Source organism: Thalia democratica, chromosome 2 (assembly GCF_965202585.1).
Source record: "Thalia democratica chromosome 2, ktThaDemo2.hap1.1, whole genome shotgun sequence".
Classification (NCBI taxonomy): Eukaryota; Metazoa; Chordata; class Thaliacea; order Salpida; family Salpidae; genus Thalia; species Thalia democratica.
Window position 1 is genome coordinate 33,285,409 of NC_139166.1, and position 22,651 is coordinate 33,308,059.

At 24.7% G+C, this 22,651-nt stretch overlaps 1 protein-coding gene across 2 annotated transcripts; it reads left to right on the forward strand.

Moving 5' to 3' along the window:
• Positions 1–12,184: 12,184 nt before the first annotated feature.
• On the forward strand, positions 12,185–18,721 carry LOC145829710 (uncharacterized). Of its 2 annotated transcripts, none has more exons than XM_082937570.1 (7): positions 12,185–12,311; positions 12,677–12,725; positions 13,341–13,397; positions 15,139–15,275; positions 17,250–17,311; positions 17,783–17,906; positions 18,293–18,721. In XM_082937570.1, exons 1-7 carry the CDS (start codon positions 12,246–12,248, stop codon positions 18,353–18,355), a joined length of 558 nt encoding a protein of 185 aa, XP_082793696.1. In that variant the 5' UTR covers positions 12,185–12,245; the 3' UTR covers positions 18,356–18,721. The 2 variants fall into 2 exon arrangements, with proteins under 2 accessions (XP_082793696.1, XP_082793697.1); XM_082937571.1 differs by having other exon boundaries at positions 17,786–17,906.
• The last annotated feature ends 3,930 nt before the right edge of the window (positions 18,722–22,651 follow it).

Consider the following 22,651-nt stretch of genomic DNA (forward strand, 5'->3'; position numbering starts at 1 on the left):
ACCAAACACATGATAAAAAAGCGACATTAAACCACAGTAAATATTGATTAAAGAGCGCAAAATTAAGATTTCAAAAAGTTAAGATAATTTATATATAAACGTTATCTTAAAGTAGCTTGTAAAATACCTCGCGGTTTGCCCTTGCTATAGAACTTAAGTTTTTTGTGTCTAAAAATAATTTTTTTAACTAAAAATCTAAAATGAATCATACGGCTAGTTGGTCTTTGAATTATTACGATAGCCGTTTTTAAAAACAGTTAGTAGTATATACCAGGTTGCTTTTAAATACGGCGACCTTTAGTTTTCAACTAAAACAGTTTTTTCATTTAGAAAATACCACGAAAACACCCTTTGCAAAAGAAACTTTCACATATGCACAATTCAATTTTCTGAAAACCACCCCAATACAAGTCGCATTTTTTGGGTCCCATACAGTTTGCATTGGGGTGGCTTACAAAAAATCGAATAGTGCCGAGACAGAAGTTTCTTCAAATCATTAAAAATTTTGCTTAGAAAGTTGTTGTGATTTACTCAAATATTATTTTTTAAAAATCTGAATACTACTACATTCACAAGGCTAAAATCGCAACACTAAAACCCACTAAGTTTGGAAAAATTATGAAACTTAAATGCCAAAGCAAGTGTTCACCGGTGTTATAACAAAAAAAAAATCACAACAGCAATCAAACAATATGATTACTGCCACCATAGTAAACCGTCAATCAGTTGTTGAAAAAACACAATAAACTAAATCTATAACAAATGCATAAACCTTTAAGTAGTGAAATACCGAATCTAGGATCCAGCTAGGACCAAATTTAAAAATGATCCGGATCCTAGCTGAGGTTTTGCTGAATCCAGATCCACTTTATTGGAAAGATTTAGCTTTCCACGATCAGCTTCTTTCAGATTTATACGATGAATATTGTGTTTTTGCTTAGAAAACTTTTATTATAGAAATTTTTACTGTTCTTTAGCTAAAGTAAAAACAAGAAACCAATTAAGATACTTGTTTTCAACTTTTTTAGAATTAATTATTGTAATGAATTTGCTTCAAAGAAGAATACATAATTGAAATGTAAACATGTTTCAAAGATTTTTGTGAATAAAACAGAAGTATCAAAAATAATTTGAAGTTAGAGCTGAGAAATTTTGTGAAAATTTTTAAATTACTTATTTTATTAAAAAGAAAACAAAAACAAAGATTTTTAATTCTTAATAAAATAATTCTAGATTTGAATTTTTCCTGAAATTTTTGCTTTCAAAAGACTAGAAAAAAAGCGACTCAATACTAATTGGCTAACAATCAATTTCATTCCAATTCTATTATTACAGCTGAAAAATGGCAACTTGTTAGCCACATTTTTCAACTGCTTGAACCTTTTTACATACTAAAGCAGCAATGCAGTAGAAACAACGCATTGTTGTCAAGTGTATTTCCGCATGCGGAAGTAATACATTTTTTTAAATTTTATAGAGAATATTCATTCAGTTCAAAAAGGTTATACAACTTTTGCGACCTTAACAGAAAATGTAGAAGCTTTAGAAAGAAAGTCGTATACTACAAATATCAGCTCACAATTGAACTAAGATGATAACAGCTGTTGATTTACGGTATCAACTTTATTTTTTTCTTCCTAAACTTAAACAGTTGAAAGGCTGTAGAAATAAGAATAAGTGTCGTGTAACTGGTAAAATAGGTCACTTTCTTCTAGTACCGCCTAATAATCCTAAAACTAAACTATCTACAAACGATGTTCCAAATGATTTTTTTCTCGTTTTAATAAACGTTTTAAACAGAAACAAGTACAGCTACTCATAAAAACGAGCAACAAGATTCAGTTGATCATAAAATTGAGTCAGAAGTTAAGGTTTTTTTTGATGAAAAAATATACTTTAACAAACTAATGAAGTATATCGTTGTGGAAGTCTTACAAGAAAGTATGCCAACATCAGGGCTTTCAAGAAAGTATCTTTCGGCATCTTCATCTTCTGTTTATTCTGAAAAGTTATTTTCTGAAGCGGTAACTTGTATGAGCAAAAGCAAAACCGCTTTTATTTCTCCATCACAACTTTAAAAAGCTAGAAAAAGTTTTTTTTAAATTAATAGCGTGGATATAAGTAAATGTTTTTCGCTAAATTACTTACTTTTATCAATATATAAACAGTTGCTGAAAAAATTAATCTTTAATTTTAATTCAAAATTTTGTGTATAAAAATTCAATTTAAGCTTATCACAAAAGAGTTAATTAAAGCTCGTTATTTTAAGCATTTTAACATTTAATTTCTTTTACATATACAAGGTTCTAAATTCAAATTCAATCGTATAGATAGTTTAAAATCACATCTTAAAATTTAAACTGAAATTTCGTATACATAATTTTTTTGTCTTGTTTGTAAAACTATTTCTTTTTTCTTTGTTTTCAAAATAAAATGGTTTAATAAGAATATGTTTTTGTTTTTTTAACAAGATATATGTTTAAATTTTTTTTTACTTAACTAGTGATATTATGATACTTAACTTTTTAAAGTTTGTTTTCAACTAACACTACATTAAACTTAAAAATGTCTAGGGTCCGGATCCCAAATTTAAAAAAAGATATGGATTTAAATTAGTGAATCCGGTAGATCACTAATTTAAAAGACTATTTTAATAAACGAAATTATAAAAGTATTTTACTGTATTAGTACTAATAATAATTTGAAAAAAAAGTATCAAAAATTGAAGCAATAAAATATTGTACAATTGTAATAGAATCTAAACAAGCCAGAAATTTTTCTTAAGTTAATTTCTGGAACAAAAAAAGTAAAAGTCTAAACTAGTAAATAGTAAATATACAATGCACGTACGCATATTAACAAATCCACACATGTTAGTTTTCTTTGTCAACAAATCAAAACTAGCTAAACACATATTAGTACAAACATACACAAAACTAGCCATACATAAACTAAGATAAAAACACGACAAAAAATAACTAAAAACGATCAAGTAACATCCACATGTATCACAAATTACAGATTCAAAACATTTTAAATGTACTGGTTCAACAAATATTTTTGTAGCTGTTTTTGAACGGTTTTTTTTTTAAGTTTTTTAAATTTCTGGAATAATAGAGCACAACTTAGGACCTAATTACTTAAAGGAGTTAAGGCCAAACCTGTTCTAAGTCTTTCAATTAAAAAACTATTGTTTTTTGAATGTATGGTGTTACATGAACCATACTATCTGGGGTAAATCAACTGTTGTCAACCTCAAATCCTCTTAAGTATTCAGCATTAACTTACAAACTTGCAAATTAAACACCTCATTAAATTCAGAGTACCAGTTTTCACAAACAAGAGATTTGTTGGAATCAGTGCACGCGACAAACATATCTTACGATTCTTTTTTTATAAGTAACAATTGACTTCAAATGGTAACTAGCAGCACCACCCCAAAATCCCAAAGTTTTTAGCAAATAAAATGTTTCTACTTACTTTTGCTTAAAAATGTCAGTTTTTTATAAAATTAAGAATACTTCAAATACACTTAGACTAACTGAAGTAGTTTGCGCTCTCTCATTAGTAAGAGACTACGTGAAACAGAAAATAATGATTTTTTTAGCAAATATAGTACGTAGCAACCATAATATACTAATTTACTTTTATCGTGCTTTACTGTCATTTTTCCTTGCTTTGTGTTCTGTGTTGTTTATTTTTATACCGTCAAACCCAATAAACGAATATAACGGAACAATACATTTTAATGCATTTTATTGTAAGGTGTAGGAATGTTTGCTTATCTGACTGTGTCTGCTTGTGTATGCAGTACTCTGTTATACTTAAAAAAACGTATTCTGACGTTGTCTAGCGTACAGAAGAAACAAATTACCACCCTTCACCTACGACGCCTTCGTAGAATTAAATTTCAACAAAAATTCGCTGAAACCGAAGTTTTGAGACTTACTGATTTCGCCACCACGCACTTTACTATGAGACTTCAGTGATTTGATCATGTTCTAAGGATAGGCGAAGAGTGAATCCCGAAGTCTATTGTATAACGAGTTGGTCGTTGGCAAACGCAACTGTGGTCGTTGGCAAACGCTTGTTTCAAGAACGTCTGCAAGCGCGACCTACGAATTTGAAAATAAGTACTGTGAGTGAGAGGAGCTAGCAAATAACGATCTATTTTACACAAAAGCCTAAAAGAAAGGGAAAAACAAAACTTTTAGAAGTGACAAAAAAATATAATACTTCAGCCTATTTTTTTATGTTACATCTTTGTTTATTTTTTTGTTTATTGCCTACTAAATTAATCTTTTAATAACAAGTCTATTGTTTTGAAATAAATTAAAATATATTGTTTATTGAACGCTAAAAAAAAAGCGCTCAAAAAGTTTAGTCTAAGGACCTGGTGTACAAAGGAACCTTTCGGTTATCGAGTCGTACACCACTAGTTATACACTACAAAATAGAGAGGCTGGCTATATTTTTTATTTGTCAGTATATATATGTATGTATAAAACAAGTATTTTTTAATTAAAGTTTTACAAATAATCTTGAAGTCACTGTTAGTTTAGCTCTTTTTTCAAAAGCTAATGAAACAATTTTTCCTTAAAAACTGAAGTATTTTATTTTAACAAAAAAAAGTTCATATAATATATTATAGAAAGTAAGAATATTACTCATGTTATATACTTTTTTGAGAATAAAAAATATGCTCGTTTCATTTGTCATTTTATGTTTATACTATTTTTTATACCCTATAATGATCCTAAACAGTATTCACATATGTGGCACAATGGTGAACAGTGGTTTTAGTCCTTTTAAAATTATGTGCAGGGAATAACTAGAAAACAAACTATGTGCACAATGTATTTTACAAGTATACACAATGTGACGTTATAAGTAATTTAACTTAGGTCAGTCTATTTAAAAAACTATTTTGAACGAGTAAGTTAATTACTGTTTTGCCTTGACTGTTCTTAATCTTAGTTTTATTTTGCTTTGTTTTTAGTTATTGTAATTTTATTTCTTAAAGTACATATTTGGTTATTGAAGCAGGGTTGTTCAACTTATTTTCTTTTATTTAGTGCTGATTCTTTTTAAGTTTTATCGATTTTGTATTTTGTTTAAGCTACATAAGTTACACGTTAAATATTTTTTTTGTTTTTGTTTTAGGTTTGCAAAATAACTGAAATTTTAAACTGCTTTCATTGTTCTTATCTTTTAACTCCCATATATAGTTTAATAGTTATGTGCTATACCTTTTTAGTCTATTGTTGAAGTTCGCATCATGGTTTCGGTATCTAAGTTTTAATGTTGTACTAATGAAGCCTACGTAAAATGTTGTTGTATTTTCTGTTTTTATTGCGGTTTCGTAAAAAAGGTTATTTGAGAAGTAGTCGTAGTTTTTCGTTCCTTCAGTTGTAATTTTTTTTTACTTTTCGAGGTTTAGGTTGGTTAATATTTTGTTTTTGTATTAATAAACCTTTATTCTAAAATTTTTCATGCAGCTTTTAGGTATTTTCAATGCGATCCTGTTAAATATTTTGTAGTAACGGTGGTTTATGTCAAAGTGTTAAATTTATAGTTTTTGAAATTCTTCACATATCTTTGTGGCTACTGTTTGGGAAAAAGACGAGTTAAAGTAAACTATATTTCTTTGCTTTTTTGTTTTTTTTTGTTTTTTAGTATATTAAATTATAATTTTAGTTGGTGGGTTTGGTGGCTAGTTAATAATGTTGTTTTATATAATTAAAAGGTTATTTATGGTTAGCGTAAGTAATTGTTTTAAGATTTGTCGCTGGTGGTTTGGGATTACAAATAGAACATATAAATTTAGTTTTCTAAATGCGATGTATGTTCTATTAATAAGGTTCAACTATAAGTCTAGAAAATCGGAGCGTATTAGTCCTGTCTTTTTTATTTTTTTAAAAACATTTTTTTTATGTTTTAATAAAGAACGTATTCAGAGGGCCGCGTTTAGCCCGCAAGCTGCAGTTTGCCAACCCCTGCCTTATTGCTGTCTTTTATATGACTTCAATTTTGGTTAGAATAAGCTTATAATGAGAAGTTGTGTTGAGCTCGTTTAGAAAAATAAGCTAAATATTTACAATGCTTAAAAGCATCTTTAACTGTATTACTGTTCCCCAGTTTACTATATAGTATCATGTAACTTAGGTATACTACATAATTATTATATAGTGTACCCAAAAATTAAAGCCAATTTTTGAACCTAGTTGTAATTAACTATATGTTGGAAAAATACAAATATTACCTAAATAAAAAAAAATATATAAATACAACAAACTTTAAATGTGTTTTAGAAAACTTTTTGCTCTTACAAAATAAATTAGGGGACAGCAAAATTTGTTGTTTTTTACTAGGTTTAAATTTACCTTATTACAAAATTTGTTTCCTAAATTTTAAATAACGATATTCTTTTTGTTACAATCAATTAAATGATTTAAAAATTCAATTAAACTCTGCAATTTTAAAAATTTAGTAAAAAATTCACTTAAAGTGTAACTAACTATTTTTGAATACAAATTAAATGCATTGATATTAAAGTAAAAAAAAAAAATTTGAAATAGATTTATTAATAATGTAAATTAAAGTTTAACATTATTTAATGATTAATGTTTGAATTGGTGTTTTTTATTAGAAATAGCTCATATGCTTTAAATTAGCCTAAATTGTTTAATTCTTTTTAAATTAAAATATCTTAAAGATGAATTATTAATTTAATAAATATAGCTATAGAATTACCAAAAGAAAAAACTGAAAAATAGTCGTTCAAACAAAACTTTTATGGTGTGGAGTGAATTTATAAAAAGTAATTAATACTTTATTATAAATTTTTAGGCTTTATTGCTTTCAAAGTATATAAAAAGTGTTATAAATAACAAAAAAGAAATTTAAATTCATTTTTTTAAGGGATACTTCGTACATTGTAGATTGTTCATGTTTTTTCGAAAAGTAAAGGTTTTAGTTAGTATTTACTTAAAAAAATGTATATATTTTTGTCGTTGGAAATAATTTTAATAAGTATTGTTTAGAATAAAAATAGTTTATTAATTTGTTTTTTTCGTAGTTAAATTTTTTATGGTTTTAAAATTTGTTGTACTAATTAAACTTTAATATTAAAACTAGCAAAAGTCTTTCTTTCAGAACAATTATTAATTTTAAGCATTTTCATTTACAGAGGCCAAAATACCTAGGGTATTTATTACCGTTGATTTTTTAATCTTGTTCGTTATTGTACTATATTCATTTAATTTTGCAAAAATTTTCTAAGTTTTAATCATCAGTCGTAATCTTCATATTGATCTCTGAAATAGTATATAATCTCATTTGATGGATAGAAAGTTGTTCTCGGTTATACTAGTTTTTTCTAGATAATTCAGCAATTTATAAGTGTTCACAATCATATAATATATTTTATAGTCGAAATTAAAAAACAGGTGGGGATACTGGAGTTTTTAAATACCAATTCAGTAAGAAACACATTCTACGTTTAAAATTTATTCGCATGACGACGTTTCGACTTTCAATAAGTCATTATCAACAAATTACTGTGCAAAAATAAATAAAATTAGTGATAAACAACTAAGTATACAAAAAAAAATTTTCTAAGTGATACATTATATAAAAATTTTATAAATTAAGATTATAAACTCTAATAAAACAACATTTTACATAAGTACTAACAAATTGTTAAACTAATATATATCAAACTAATCAAAAATTCTTAATGTATGGGTAATACCCGGTTTAATTAATTGTTTATTTAAAATTGGATTATAGCGTTTAATTAGTAGAGCTTCACTTATCAGGGTCTCAAATTTATTTCTACATTCTTTCAAAATTCCAAAATTATTAGCAGTTATTTTTTCATTTTTACAAACATTACAGTTGCTAATATGGTCCGATACCGATGTTTTGCCCTTTAAATGTTCTTTAATTCTTTCTACTAATGGTCGTGAAGTGAATCCACTCTGCCGCAATTGAACAACCTTAAAATTTTGTAAGAAAAAAATAATTATCTTTAACGTTTTATTTACTTTATAAATTGAAATCTCTTATGAAACTCAAACTTAGACAACGACCATTTTGCTTACTACACTGCCACAAACTCTTAGCTGCCTACCGCAAATGAAGCAAAGAAAGCAAAATTTCTTCAAGAACTACCGCAAAATATCTTACGGTAAGTAAGACATGTTGAAAATTCCCAAAAACAGTACAGGCTTAAGTATCATTCAACAAGCTATTGTAAACAAAAAAAGAAATATTTAAAATTATTCCGTGCAAAAATTTCACTCCGTGCTAAAGTGTCACTCTATGCTAAAGTGACGCCATGCTAAAGTGTCACTCCGAGCTAAAGTGACGCTGTGCTTTTTTGACACCTACCCACTCGAGCTGAGACAACTCGAGCACTGGCAGCTTGAGCAGAGGCAACTCGAGCACCGGCAATTTGAGCACAGGCAACTCGGCAATTAAAAAAAAAAATTTTGCACCACCTAAGAAAAATACCACACATAAATATAAATAATAACTACTACTATGCAACGATTGCATGGTTTGAGAAGCATTTACATAAACTATCTTTTAAAAATTGAATACTTTACTATTAAAAAAAGTAATTTGAATAAATCTTGAAATTTCAAAATCGTTGTTTTATTCTAATTTATAGTTTAAAGTTCATTGTACTATCATTTACCTCGAAACTAAGTAATTGAATACTGCTCAGAAGGATTGGCAGAAATAAGAAATAGACTATTGTGAATACTTAATAAACGATTTTTTGCTTTAACTTAAATGTCATGCTTGACAATCAAACGAATTGAAAATTGCAACTCTGCTTCTCATTACTCACGAGTCACGGCATAATGTAATCAAGATTCGGCTTCGATGTCTTTGCAAGATTTTATTGATAAGACTTTCACAAAATAATACTTGAAATTTTATTAGCGTTAAACTTTTATTATCAAAATAAAAAATATTTTTTGTCTTTGTAGTATATAAAGGTTTAAGCTGCCTATTTTATTCTAATAAGTGTAGTTAAAGCTCGTTTTAAACTTTTGTGAACTGTTACTTATACATTAATATTTTTAAATTTCTACATCGTATATCGAGCAAATTAGTTAAAAATACTTGTTTTATTAAATGTATACTTTTTAAACGGATTTTGTTTCGTTCTTACATAATTTTTGTTTAGAGCATACACACAACTTCACTTATAAAACTTTAACCAGTTGCAGTATTATCTTACTAAAACAGCCTAGAGATACGCGTGTAAATTTGAAGAAAGTATTTTTTTTTTGATATTTGTAAGAACCTTTTTTCAACAATAAGACTCAGCTTAAAATTAAAATCTTAAGCACTTATTCTAAGTATTCAGTTAAAATAAAATTAGCATAGTTGTAAATGGAAATATTTTTATTTGTGTTATATTATTATTTTTCTGATAATTTTTTGATAATTGTTGTTAATTAAATTGGAATTGGTTAACAATTAGTTTAGTTCAAAACTTTAAATACTAATATTTTAGTTTTTCAAAATAAATCCTAATTAATCGATGATTTAAAATTGCATTCTTAAATATAAAGCAAATTTTTAATCAAAAAAACAACATTTTGTTTTATGACATAATAAAACCACATGTAACTACTTAAGTTTTGGTGCTTTTTATATAAACTTTTGAAATAAAAATTTTGATTAAACGAATCATAAAATATTCATATGTTTTCTTAGCTCAGTTTCGAGCATAGACAAACGTTTTGTAAGATTTGGAGCCATCACTAATATTTTACAAGTGTGGTAAAATTCAAATCACTTTAGGAGAATGAGAAGGGTTTTACAAGTGAATGAAAATTAACTATAGAAAAAATTAAAAAAAAATTATTAAAGAAACTTTAAAAGTTATCATATTAGCATTAGGTAAAAAAATATGAGATATCAAAAGTTAAAAAAAAAATTTCAATTAAATTTTGAAAAAACGTTCTATATAAAATACTATTGACTTAGTAGTGTAAAAATACCCTTAAATTAAAAAAAAACACTAAAGGTTTTTTAGAGAAATAAAAGTTTTTAAAAATGAGAGAAAATACCAACAAGTTACAAGATAGTTTACTCATATATTGATACAGCCGCGATGAGAACACAAAAAGTTTTAAAATCGGTAGTTATTCAACCATGAAAGCTACAGGCTATAATCATACGATGTATGCAAGTTCTGTTTATATTTTTAAGTCAAGTCACTTAAGTGTTTTGTAAACCTTATTCATATGTAATTAAGATACCATGCAAAGCTTGTAAAAATTACTTGTTTTGAACAACTAGGTTTGTACATTTAATAACCACTTTTTAAAGGATAGCAGTTGTAAGAAAATAAATGTTTTTCTACATATTAACTTTTTTACCTTAGAAGAATTTTATAAGCTTAAAAACTAGTTGAAAGCTCTTTTTTTAACTTCTAACCTTACTAAGTATAGTTAAGACACATCTTTCTTTGTTTTAGAGAACGATTAGTTATTTTTAAGCTAAATGTATACAAAAGTGTTAATTTGTAACTGGCAACGATAGTTTTGTGAAGATTAGCTGAGTTATAGTCAAAAACTTTTATAACTTGATAAAAATCAAGGGTAAGCTTTTTTTAAATTTTTCTGTAAGACAAAGAATTTTTAATAAAAACTTAATAATATTAAAGAATCAAATTCTTCTCAAGTTATGATGAATTTTAAAAAGCTAATAGTTAGGATACAAATATTATAAACAAATGTCTAAACAAGATTTTTATTTTGTGTTTGTTTTAACAGTACTCTTTGAAAGCTGAGATATTGAAAAAAAATTTAAACTAATTATTTGTTTAGTTACTTAATTATTACACACATACGATAATAACTGAAACTGAGAGTAGTTATTTATATTTGAAATTTGATAAGTGCACATTTAATAAAATAGTCCAACCAAACATGTAAAAATAAAATTTGTACTTTTTGTCAAAATTTTAAAAACTATATTTAATATAAATATAGGTATTTTTAAGTATAGCTTAAGTTGATTTAATAGTAGCAATTAGTTTTATGGTATAACAATTAAAAAACAACATTACAACATCTTAATGAAATGATAATAGAAGCCTAAGTATTTAAAAAAAGAAGCACTGTGCACTATTTGATGAACAAATATTTATAAAGTTTAGTGATAATAAAGCATATAACAAACTTAAATAGTTTTTTTTATAATAAATAAGTAATATTTTCCAGGTGTAAAAAAATCATTTTTGTTAAAAAAATACATATAACTAAAACTTGCTTCAGCTGATAAAAATAATTTTTTTTTTGATGACTTCAATACAAACCAAAACCAATGTTTATTAATATAATTTTTTAAAGTTTTATTGCCAATAAAAAAGAATTCTTAAGGGATGTAGAAAACAATTTTTAAGCAGAATATTTAAAAAGCTTTTCTAGCGCTTAATGTTAAGTGTTTAGTTTTCGAGTGGTTTTTTGTAAAGAGAAAAGCATTTTTTGTTGTAAGCAATTACACTTTTCACCAAAAACATATTTGTTTTGTGTCAAAGTATATTAGATATAACAGTATGATGCATCAATTCATAGTTTTTTTTGTTAGACAGCTTTTTTAATTTCTTTCCATTTAGTAAGTAATTTTTATAGGTTATTTTCAGTAAACAAGTATCATTTTAAGTACAAATTTTGTTTAGTATTTTTATCATGTGCTTCTTAACTAAAAAACTATGATAACAATTATAATAAAACACTATTAAACAACTAAATTTGTTTTAATTATGATTTTAATTGTTTTATTTATAGTGTATACTATAAACTTTTAATTAATTATAAATGGTTTTGTAAGACTTGTTTTACAGCTGGATGACATAAATCTGGTGTTTTATATTTTTGTTATGTTCTATGAAAAGTACCATAAAAGTTTACATATACTTATTTTAGTTTTTTAAGTTATTACAGCAACTATATATGATATCTGTGAAGTTTGTTTTGAAGGTTCCACCGGGTTATTGTACAAGTTATAAAATTGTTTATTAAATTCTAATATTTTTAACTGCAAATTTTTTGTATTTATGTGTTGTGTTTGTTACATTTTGAAATATTTGTTATGAGAACAACTTAACTGTAAAAGTTATCCGTATTAATTTTTTACCATTAACTGTTTTGATAGATCTGGACATTGTATAATTAAATTATTTCATCGAAGTCTATACAAATTATCAGTACAAAATGTATAAAACTGTAAGCTTAGTACTTATGAGTACTTATTTTCTCATTCAATGTCAATCGACTTCAGTTAGTTACTAAATTGTTACTGCATATCTTAAGTTAAGAAAAAAAAACTGGTTGGACTATTAAATATTACTTATAAATTATGTTTAATTAACATAACTTAAGAAAATAGTAAATCTTTAGGTTTAACAAATAGTAATGAATTTATGTACTGTTCTACTAATTAGTTACTATGTTCAACCTGCAAAAAATTGTTTACAAAAATTTTAAAATCATTTTATTTTTAAGCTTAGCTAAGCAGAATTCTATATATAAACTTACATATAAAAAATACAATATTATAAGTACTGCAATCTTTAAGTAAAATTTAAAGTTGGTAATTTTTATTTATTTCGTAGCAGATATTTTATGTTTAATAATGTTTCCAGGCAACTGAAATCTGTTACCCAAACACACCTGAAACTTATACATGTCAAGGTGAGTTAAATTTTTAAGGCTTTTATACTTTTAAGTTTTTAATAATTTAAAGTTGGTTGTTTTATCAAAAAAAAGATAACTATTTTTTTTTAGTAAAATAAAAAAAAACTTAATAAGTATATTAAAACTTTAGTTTTGAGTTGCAGTCTCCATAGAAAAAAATTCAAAAATAAAATAGCCTGCTTTAAAATATAAATGCACTAGAAATAATATTAAGTTTAGCTTTAAAAAGTAATTTAAAGACTGTAAAAGTAGTTTAAAAAGTTTTTTGGTTATATTAATAACTGTAATTGGAAAAAAAATTGTGCACACTTTTAAACTAGTTTTTTTAAATTCTTTGCTTAAAACTATGCTTGTATTTTCTACCAGTAAGCCAATAGAAAACATACTTTTAACAAATATGTCTTATAACATTATAACCTTTTATAATAATCTAACTATAATCTATTGATAAAATTTTTACCACATGCTAACATTCATAACAACCTTTTTCAAATATACATAATATACAAATTTTTATTATTTGTTACTAATAATTGAGCTAAACATGACTAATTAATCGACTTGAATGAATAATGTGAACGAATGAAATTTTAAAACAGTAAAATAAAACAGGTTATTATTACTGCTGTGAATCAAGAAAGTGCTGCACTGACTATTCTGTGATAATAGGTAAAACATGCATTGTTTTTTTACTAATAATTGTATAAAAAAATTTGAAAAACTCTGTTTTTAACCTTCATAAGTAAAAGCTCTAGAAACTGTTTGTATTTTTTTCTTTAATAAGTCAGAACTAGTAAGTTTTCTAAACATTAAGTTAAAAATTTATAAGATTAAATACATGTTTCGGCTAAAGTTATTTTTTTGTTATTGTCAACCCCGTAAAAATAATTAATGACCAAATAGTTACAAAACAAAACTTAAAATATAGTATTTAAGAAATAACAAATTTATACTTTTTTAAAATTAAGTTAATAAGTGACTTTATAAAAAATAATTATTTCTAACCTTAGTGTATTCGTACAGAGCTGACTAGAAGTATAGAAAAACCCTGTTATATGAGTTTTAAAATCTATCTTAAATTAATTTAGTACAGCTTTTTATAATTACGACGATTATGTTTAGGTTAGACATTAATAAAGTAAACTTGATTTCTAAGTCATCGTGATTTTATGAGTAGCTTAATATAAGTAATTCTTTTGCTCAGAGAAACAAACATTATAAAAAAGCTAGTTATTATAACCTATATAACTACTAACTTTTATTTTATCTTTTCATATTTTCTTAAAACAACATACGGCTTTAATTATATTAGTGAAAAGTTTTAGTAGATAAAAAAGTTCTTAGCTTTTTTATAAATTAAAATAAATTGATTAAAAAAATAATAACTAATTTTGGTTTAATTTTTAAATCGTAGAATTGACTAGGTTTTTTGACAAAAGACTGTAGCAATATTCCAAAATTAGTCTTTTTATATTTTTTTTATGTTAAGAAAAATATTAAACATTTAAAATCAAAATAGACTTTGTTATAAATCAGAAGAAAACTAAAATTATCTTTTTAAATTGTTTACAAGACTTGTTTGACTTTACAACAAGATATTTGAACGTTCTAAAGTAATTAAATATGTTTAACAAAATAGTAAAAAGAAATATTTTAAATTGTATCTAAAAACTAATATTAATTACCTTCTTCCTTTTTTTTAAAAAAGTTAACAAGAGAAGTTCATGTATTGGTGTTAAGATTTCAGTTTACAGTCAAATTCATTAAAAAAAAACAAATATTTTCAAATAAAACTATGATTTTAATCAAGTGTTTTAACTTAAATGTTTAAATTAAAATTAATGGTAAAAATGTTAAACAGTTTTTGTCAAAAAGTATTGAGTACTTTAAACTTGACAAAAACAAGTTTCAGTAATCATAACCTTAACAAATACAGCTAAATGAAGTGTTTTAAAATAGCTTTTAATTTTACTTTAAACACAATTTCGTTTTTATTTAGTTTAAAATTCCTTAGTTAATTTAAAATAAATTAAATCTAATTTACTTTTATTTTAGAATTTAATAACTTTAGAATATATTTTTGAAAAAAAATAAATTTAGTAGTAAATTGATACCTAAGTATTTATAAACGTTTAGAATATAAGTTAATAGTGAAGTTTTTGAATAAAATGTTTGAATAAAACAAGTTCGGTGGAATATGATAACAACAAGAACGAGTTAATTTAAACTAACGACGTTTCTCTTTGTTAAATTAATGACTCAGTTTAAGTTTTAAAATGGTGTTTACATAATTACATTTTGTGAATTGTTAATAACTTTTTAATTATCCTTGGAAACTTCTAAAATTGTAATTATTCAGTAATTTAATATTATATTTAGTATAAATTTATAACTTTTTGTATTTTTCTAGCTCCATGGTTATGTCTGATCATTTCTAGTGTATTTTTGATTCTTTTTACTGTTATGGCATGTTGGAAATGCCATGGAATAGGAATTTTTAAGGAAAAATCGAAGAAGGCTACTGATTTAGAAACTGCAAACATGGAGGTACTTAAAAAAGATTTTTTTACTGTATTTTCTAAGATAAACAAGTTGAACTAAGGTAAACTAAAATATTACATATTGTAATAATTATGAAAAGACATAGTGTTTAAAGATTTTTAAAAATATAAAAATGTCAACTAGTTATTGTTTTTGCAAATAAAAAATAAATAACTGTAATATGTAATAAGCTAAAAAATTTATGACTTTTCTTAATGTAACATATTTTTGTATATAATACATAATTTTTATTTTAAACTTTTTTTTAGACAATATACAAAATTACTTATACTATTCGTATATAATTGAGTATAAAGAAACTAATTCTTAATTTCTGTTAATACATAGTTGCAAAGTTTTAAAACATTTAGTAAAGCAAATGAAATAGTACATTTTATAAAGCATTTTATTCAAATTTAGTTTTCTATAAACTAATATAAAAACTAATATAACTTAATTTCAAAGCATAAAGCCAGAAACAAAAATAAATTGTTAAAAAAAGAGAGTAAAAAGAGGTAAATTTAGTAAGCCTTCTCATAAGTATATACTATTTACTAAAATCTATCAGTTAAAAACTGATGTTAAATTTCATGGGATACGTCAATAATTTTAGGATGAAAATCAATAAGTTGTAATAAAACATGTTTATTTTTAAAAGCAATTTATATGTTTTGAACTTTCAAAAAAAATGTTAAACTTGTTTTTTTTTCTCTAGTTTATTAATTACAAAATAAACTTTAAAGTATCCTCATTATACTAATTATGAATTCTTTGTAACAAGTACAACACTATATCTTTTTTTTATAATACGTCTTGTTCAATTATAATATTTTAGTTTATACCTTTTGAACCGTATATAATATAATTTTGTTATAAGTTGTTGAGAAAAACTGCTAATAAAAATTAAAATGAAAAATTAACTAAATGAAATTCATAAAATACTTTATGACAGTATTGTTGTAAGCATTAATTTTGATAGAATTTTAAGTTATCTGAAAACTTGGTTTGTAAAAAAAAATTAAGTAAGTAAACATAAAAACATTATTCTAAAAAAAAGCTGTCCATAAGTAAAAATTAATATATAAAATTTTCAATTAAGATATATAATTTGCTAGGTAAGATAACATTCTGTTGAAACTAGTGTCATTGATTATGATATTATCTATTGCATTAATGAGCAATTTTTAACATAAGAAAAACTTATTCATCCACTAGATTATCAAGAACAAAGTAACTTTAATGAAAACTACTATTTTTTTGTTTAAATATTTTGTGAAACATATCGAACCTTTAAAGAATTACTGAAAATAGTGCTTAAAAGGACATAAAGTAGAATCAAATTTTGTTCATAATAAAGATTATACTATGTTTTTGACAAATGGTATGCTGTATAAACATGAAAATGTTTTAAAATCTTATTTTTTATGTTTATTAATTAAAAATTTTTCATGAATAAGTAAGTCATAAGATTAAAAACTTTGTTGTCACTTAATAAAAGAACGTTAAGTCATTGTAGTACTACTTTTGTCATTTTATAGTGTTATTTTAGTCACAATAAGCTTTTACAATTTATAGTGTTATTACTAGCTTTGTCTGGTTTTTGTTTATTTGTATAATTTTATTTATAGCTAACAATGTTAATTATGAGCATCTCTAGGCTATTAATTTAAATTAACACAAATAATATTAAAAAGCTAGAAACTACCATAAAAACTATTAAAACGAACTAAAACTTAGGTTTTGTTGAAGTCGTGTGTTACTTAACAAAAAAAACTAAAAAATAATTGTTAATAATGTTTTAAAAAAAAATAATTAGTTAAGTTTGTAACTAAAAAGTTTTGAGTATCAATCTTTAGAAAACAAAGTATAATATAAGTTATATTTAATTTAAACTTGGAAGAATTAACTGCTACATATTATAACTTTTAGCAGACTTCTCTGATAAAATACTTAGTAATATAATTATTAACTAAATAACAGATGCATCACTACGCCAGCACAAATGGTAGGAAAACACAACAGCAAAAAAACAATTACAATAGGTAAACTTAAGAGAGTTTCTTTAAGTAATATACTAGTTAAATTTTTTTTCATTTTAATTTTAATTCAAGGACTTTTATTCGATCAAATTGCTATTTAATAGCATTTTTTGCAAAAAAAAGTACTTAAATTTATTCTTAATTTTTAGTCTACAATTAAACTGTAAGCAATAAGATTTTAGCCACCTCGGAATTTAATTTTTGCTTGTTTATATCTTACTTTTTTCACAAAAAATCTAGCAATTAACTGAGTCAAAATCAATAATAAAGTTTTGAAAAATACTGCTGTTTTAAAGTTGCTGTGCTAATGATACAATTAACTTTTATTATACTACAATATTTAAAGATTACAAACTTAACATCTTGAAAATCTATTCAATAAACGGACGTTATATATTTCTAAACATTTAAAAACTATAGTTTTTTAATTGGCATATTTACTTTCAAAAAAAAATTTTAATGACTTTATATAAGCAGGCGGAACGAAAAGGAAAAAACTACATCATCGAAGCGAACCACGTCAGCAGCAAAGTATGTCAGTAGTCATTACAACTCAGAAGATGATTTAAAATATGAGTATAACAGTAGAACAGATCAAGTAAGTTAATAAATTTGAGCACAGTGTGGGTAATTAATGGAATCACGTGTTTTTTAAAATACGTCAAAGCTACTCCCTGATTTGAATAGTGTAGTTATCAATCTCATAAAACTTAATATTAAAAGTTTAAATTTGCTCATACAAAAACTATGATATGCTTAATAAAACTGTTGTGGTGATTTATATAGTCTACTGTAAAAAGATATCTCATTATTGATAAGAATTGTAAAAAATTTAAAAGATAAGCTCTTTTGAGATTTTATGTGTTTTGTAAAAAATTTTAGCTTTTGGCTAAATCGTTTTTAGATAAAAAAAGTAAGTACAAAGTTGTATATTTTTCTTTATTTTATATTGCCATATTATTATATAGTAAAAAAATTCTACAGGTTGGATACCAGACAAATAGATCCGAAGTAAAAAACAAATACAAAACAGGATCAAAGTGTTGAAAAGAAATCAGATGAAGAGTGGCTTAATTATGTGTAATTTAATGTCGATAATTTTCTATCATTCAGTTTTTTAGAGAATTTTTAGCACAGCTAAGTGTTAAAAAATATTTTTACTTCTTACTAAAAGAGTTGTAAAGGTAAAGCTTTAAGTTTTTAGAATACACATTGGAGATTTAAAGTCAGTTTGCTGATGCATAATAATAATTTTTGATTAGTAAGTTTTTTTTTCTTACTTATAGTTCCTAAAATAAATTTAAACTATAAATTTGTTACTGAGAATGAAATAAAGCTTAACATTTTGAAACAAAAATCCATGTTTTACCTATTTTTGATTTGTTTAAGAAGTTTGCCTTAATAAAACTTATTTGCCTACTTTTTTGATATATTTTAAATTATCTTTTCCAAATACAGCTAAGCAAGAATCTAAATGCGAAAATAAATATTTCATTAATATAAATTAAATATTTACATAAGTACAGATAGGGTATCTCAAAAAAGTATACTCTCTTAAATAATTAAGTTTGGAGTTTATGGTAACTTGATGAACTTAAACTTGTTTAATGATTCACAAGTATCATTCTATTGTCCTGTTATCGCATGTTCTCCTAACTGTTATCCCTTCTACTCCAGACACTGCTGACAACGCGAAGCGAGGGAAAGCACACAACATGCAGGGTTGCCACTCGGTCAGGAAAAGTCAGGAAATCAGGAAAAGTCAGGAAAAATTTAAAAAAGTGACAAAAGTCAGGAAAAAATGGAGGGTTTTGAAAAAAAGTCAGGAAAAGTCAGGAAATTTGATAAAATTAGAAAAAAAGTCAGATTTTGTCAGTTTAAATTTACAAAATTCCTTGTTTTCCAAAGCCTTCAAATGGTAAAAATTAATTAAAAGTCCTTTAGAGTCAGAAAAAATTTCCAAAATTTTCCTAGAAATTTACAAATATATCTAATTTTATTTCCAATGCCTTCATCTGGTATAAATTAGTAAAATATCCTTTACAAAACTGCAAAAATTGTCTATAAACATATTGAACAAGCAGATTTTTTAAGCTTTTTAGTATTGATGATCTGTATCAAGGACACTTCCATAGTGAAAGTTTGATATATATAAAAAGTTTATCTAGCATAATTTTAGAGTCAAAGTGTTTTTTGTTTAAGTAAATGATTGAGTTCTTTATAACTAAGCAGTTAGTTTAGTATTTTATGTAACAAGTTAATGTGTATACTTTAACTCTTTATAATTTTTTCAAAGTTGTTTAAATTTATAAAATAATTTATAAGAGAGGTATATGCCAAGATTAAGTTTGTTTTGTAGAGTAACTTAAGTTTTTAAAGTAAATAAGAGTATATTTATTTGTTACAAATTTTATTTTAAACGATAAGAGGAGTTATTTTATAAATGAAGGTAAAAATAAATGAGTGTCAAAAGAAAAGAAATGAAGCCCACAAGTTGTGGCTTGATTTAGAGAAAAGATGCTATTCAACAAGTTTAGGGGCAGCAGATGAGAGTGATTTAAATAAAATGATGCAAATGATTTTAACTGCCAAGAAAATGAAGCGGAATGCAGTTCAGATGAAGGAAACCATATCTTCATTAGATGAAGAGGTTGAAGTGCTAATAAAAAACAAAAAAAATAAATTTTAGTACATACATTTAAAAAAACAGTATTTGATTAAGTTCTTTATTGTTTTATGTTTTAATTGTAAAAGTTCGTTATTGTTTTAAGGTTTGAGTTGTGGAAGTTCCTTAATGATTCAAGGTTTTAATTGTAAAAGTTCCTTATATGTCTTTTGTTTATCTAGATACATTTGTGCTAGGAAATGCTAAAAAATTGTGCCTTTTTTCAGACAAGCTGTGTTTTAAGGTAATAATACAAGTAATTTGCTGATAGAGCTGTTTATTACAAACATCAATCATACACAGATGGTTTAAGTGATGTACTGGAAGTTGGATGATAGAATTCAACAAAAAACTGTTGTTTTCAACCTGTATTTAAATTAGATTGAAAGCTTTATATAGTTTCAAGTGTTAGATTTGTATTTTTGAATAAGTTTAATTTAAAAGTTTGATTTAGAAAAGTCAGGAAAATTTTGGTAAAAAGTCAGGAAAAAGTCAGGAAAAGTCAGGAAATTTTTCTCAGCTTGATCAGTGGCAACCATGAACATGGAACAATTCACTCGGGATATTCGTACATTTACCTTAAATATTTGTCATCAATTAAACGACTGTTGCAGGTGTCTGTGCGTAGACTTTGTCCGTTGAGTATTCCCATAAAAATAAATCTAATGGTGTGAGAACTAGTGAACATCGAGGGTATACTACAAAACCTCTTCGTCCAATCTACCGGTTTAGTAAGATCCTATTAAGAAAGGATTTAGCATTGCGATCGTTTGAGAATTTGCGATAACAGCACGACAGAATAGTATTTGTAAGTTCTTTTACAAGTTAAAACTTAATCCAATTGTATTAAACTCCAAATTATCATCATTTAAATGGTTTATATATATTTATGAGCACCCTGTATTATAACTACAGTAACGTATAGTAGCTGTTAAACATTTTAACTTGGATATAGTGTCAAACATAAGTAAATAGTTTTCTAAGTAAAGTTCTATATACGAAGTTGAAATCTTGTTACAAATATTTTCAATTTTGTGTCAAAGCTTCTACAGAAATATAAACTTCTATTTCAGTTTTAACTTGCTAGATTAAGGATGGGTATTGTACGGACCACGGGCCAGAGACTTATAGCTCTCCACGTGTTTATTACGTTAAAAACAACTTCTGAAAAACAAGTAAATTTATCTTTTTATCACAAATGCTTTTTTTCTGTTTTAGTACATAATTAGTGCTAATCAAAAGATTTTTTAAAGAGTTTGGTATTTAAAAAATTTTGTTGCAGGGGCGCGTTTAGGCTTTTTATTTGTTAATTAATATACTTTTTTGTATAGTAGCTTTTAAATAAACAATTTTCAAGATAATACAAGTATATACTCGAATGAAAACGCATTTATTTATTAATTAAAAGCAAAAATTCATAACAGTGATGTTAAACTAGTAATAAAGTGTTTTAAATATTAAAAAAATATTCATAATTATTTTCTTTACTTAACTGTTAACACATTTATATCGAGTTCTGTAAAAATGACATACTGAAAAAAGAACAGAGATTAATATGTGCATTTAATAAAATAAAAGCCACAGTTATTGTAGGTTAATTACTTATAGTACATACAATATACATTAATCAATCACACTGCAATAACGGAGTAAAACTATTAGCATTAATTAATAATTTGAAGCTATAGTCATTATAAAAAATAACATATTTGTTTTTCATACAATGTGCAATATTTACTTATGATGTTTAAAACCATATAAGTTAAGATTTATATAAAACAATTATAATATTAACAAAATTTAAAATAAAATACAAAAATACTATACTCATGTTAAGACTAGTATAAAATAATATTTATTGTTACTCCTAACTTTTATTAGTTTTTATTTTAGTTTAATTTTTATTTTTTTTATGATTTGATTTAAATTTTTGTCAATAATATAACTTATATTATATATTACTCTCAAAATATATAAATTTAAATATCATAAGTAGCAATTTTACACTTTATCAAAAAAATAAATATATGATTGTTCAGAACAACTATAGTTTTAAGCAATTAATTAATGCTAATAGTTTGTCCTAGACATTGTTTGTCCATTATCCTGGACATGACACCAAATTGTATCCTAGTTTATGACTCGATAACCTAAAGTTTTTTTTCATACACCAGGAACACATACATGAACCAAATTTTTGAGAGTTTTTTTCTGTTGATAAACAATATATATAAATATTTTTTCAATCAATATAGTTTAAACTCATCAGTTTATTTGAAATAATCAATATACAGTTTTTAGTAGTACATATAATGTTTAAAAATATTAGTTAATGATTCTTGATTTATTCCATTTGTTTCAGTGTGAGTAAATAATATACGTTCTATCTACTGTTAATTATTAATCTATAATAATTTTGGCTTATATTTTAGTAAACACACATGTTCATCTTCTTATTCTTTTATTCTTTTTTGCAGTACTCATTTTTTTACAGAATCCATGGAGTTGTATTAATTTTTTAACATAAGGTACATAAGTCAGTTAAATCAAGATTTTTTTTTTGCAATTTTTGTTATTATTTTTATCCCAACGAGCTTGTTTCGTTAGAATCTAGCAAACTATTAGCTTGAATATTTGTAAAATTTTTTGCAGTCTCTTACCATATTTTAATTCTAGTT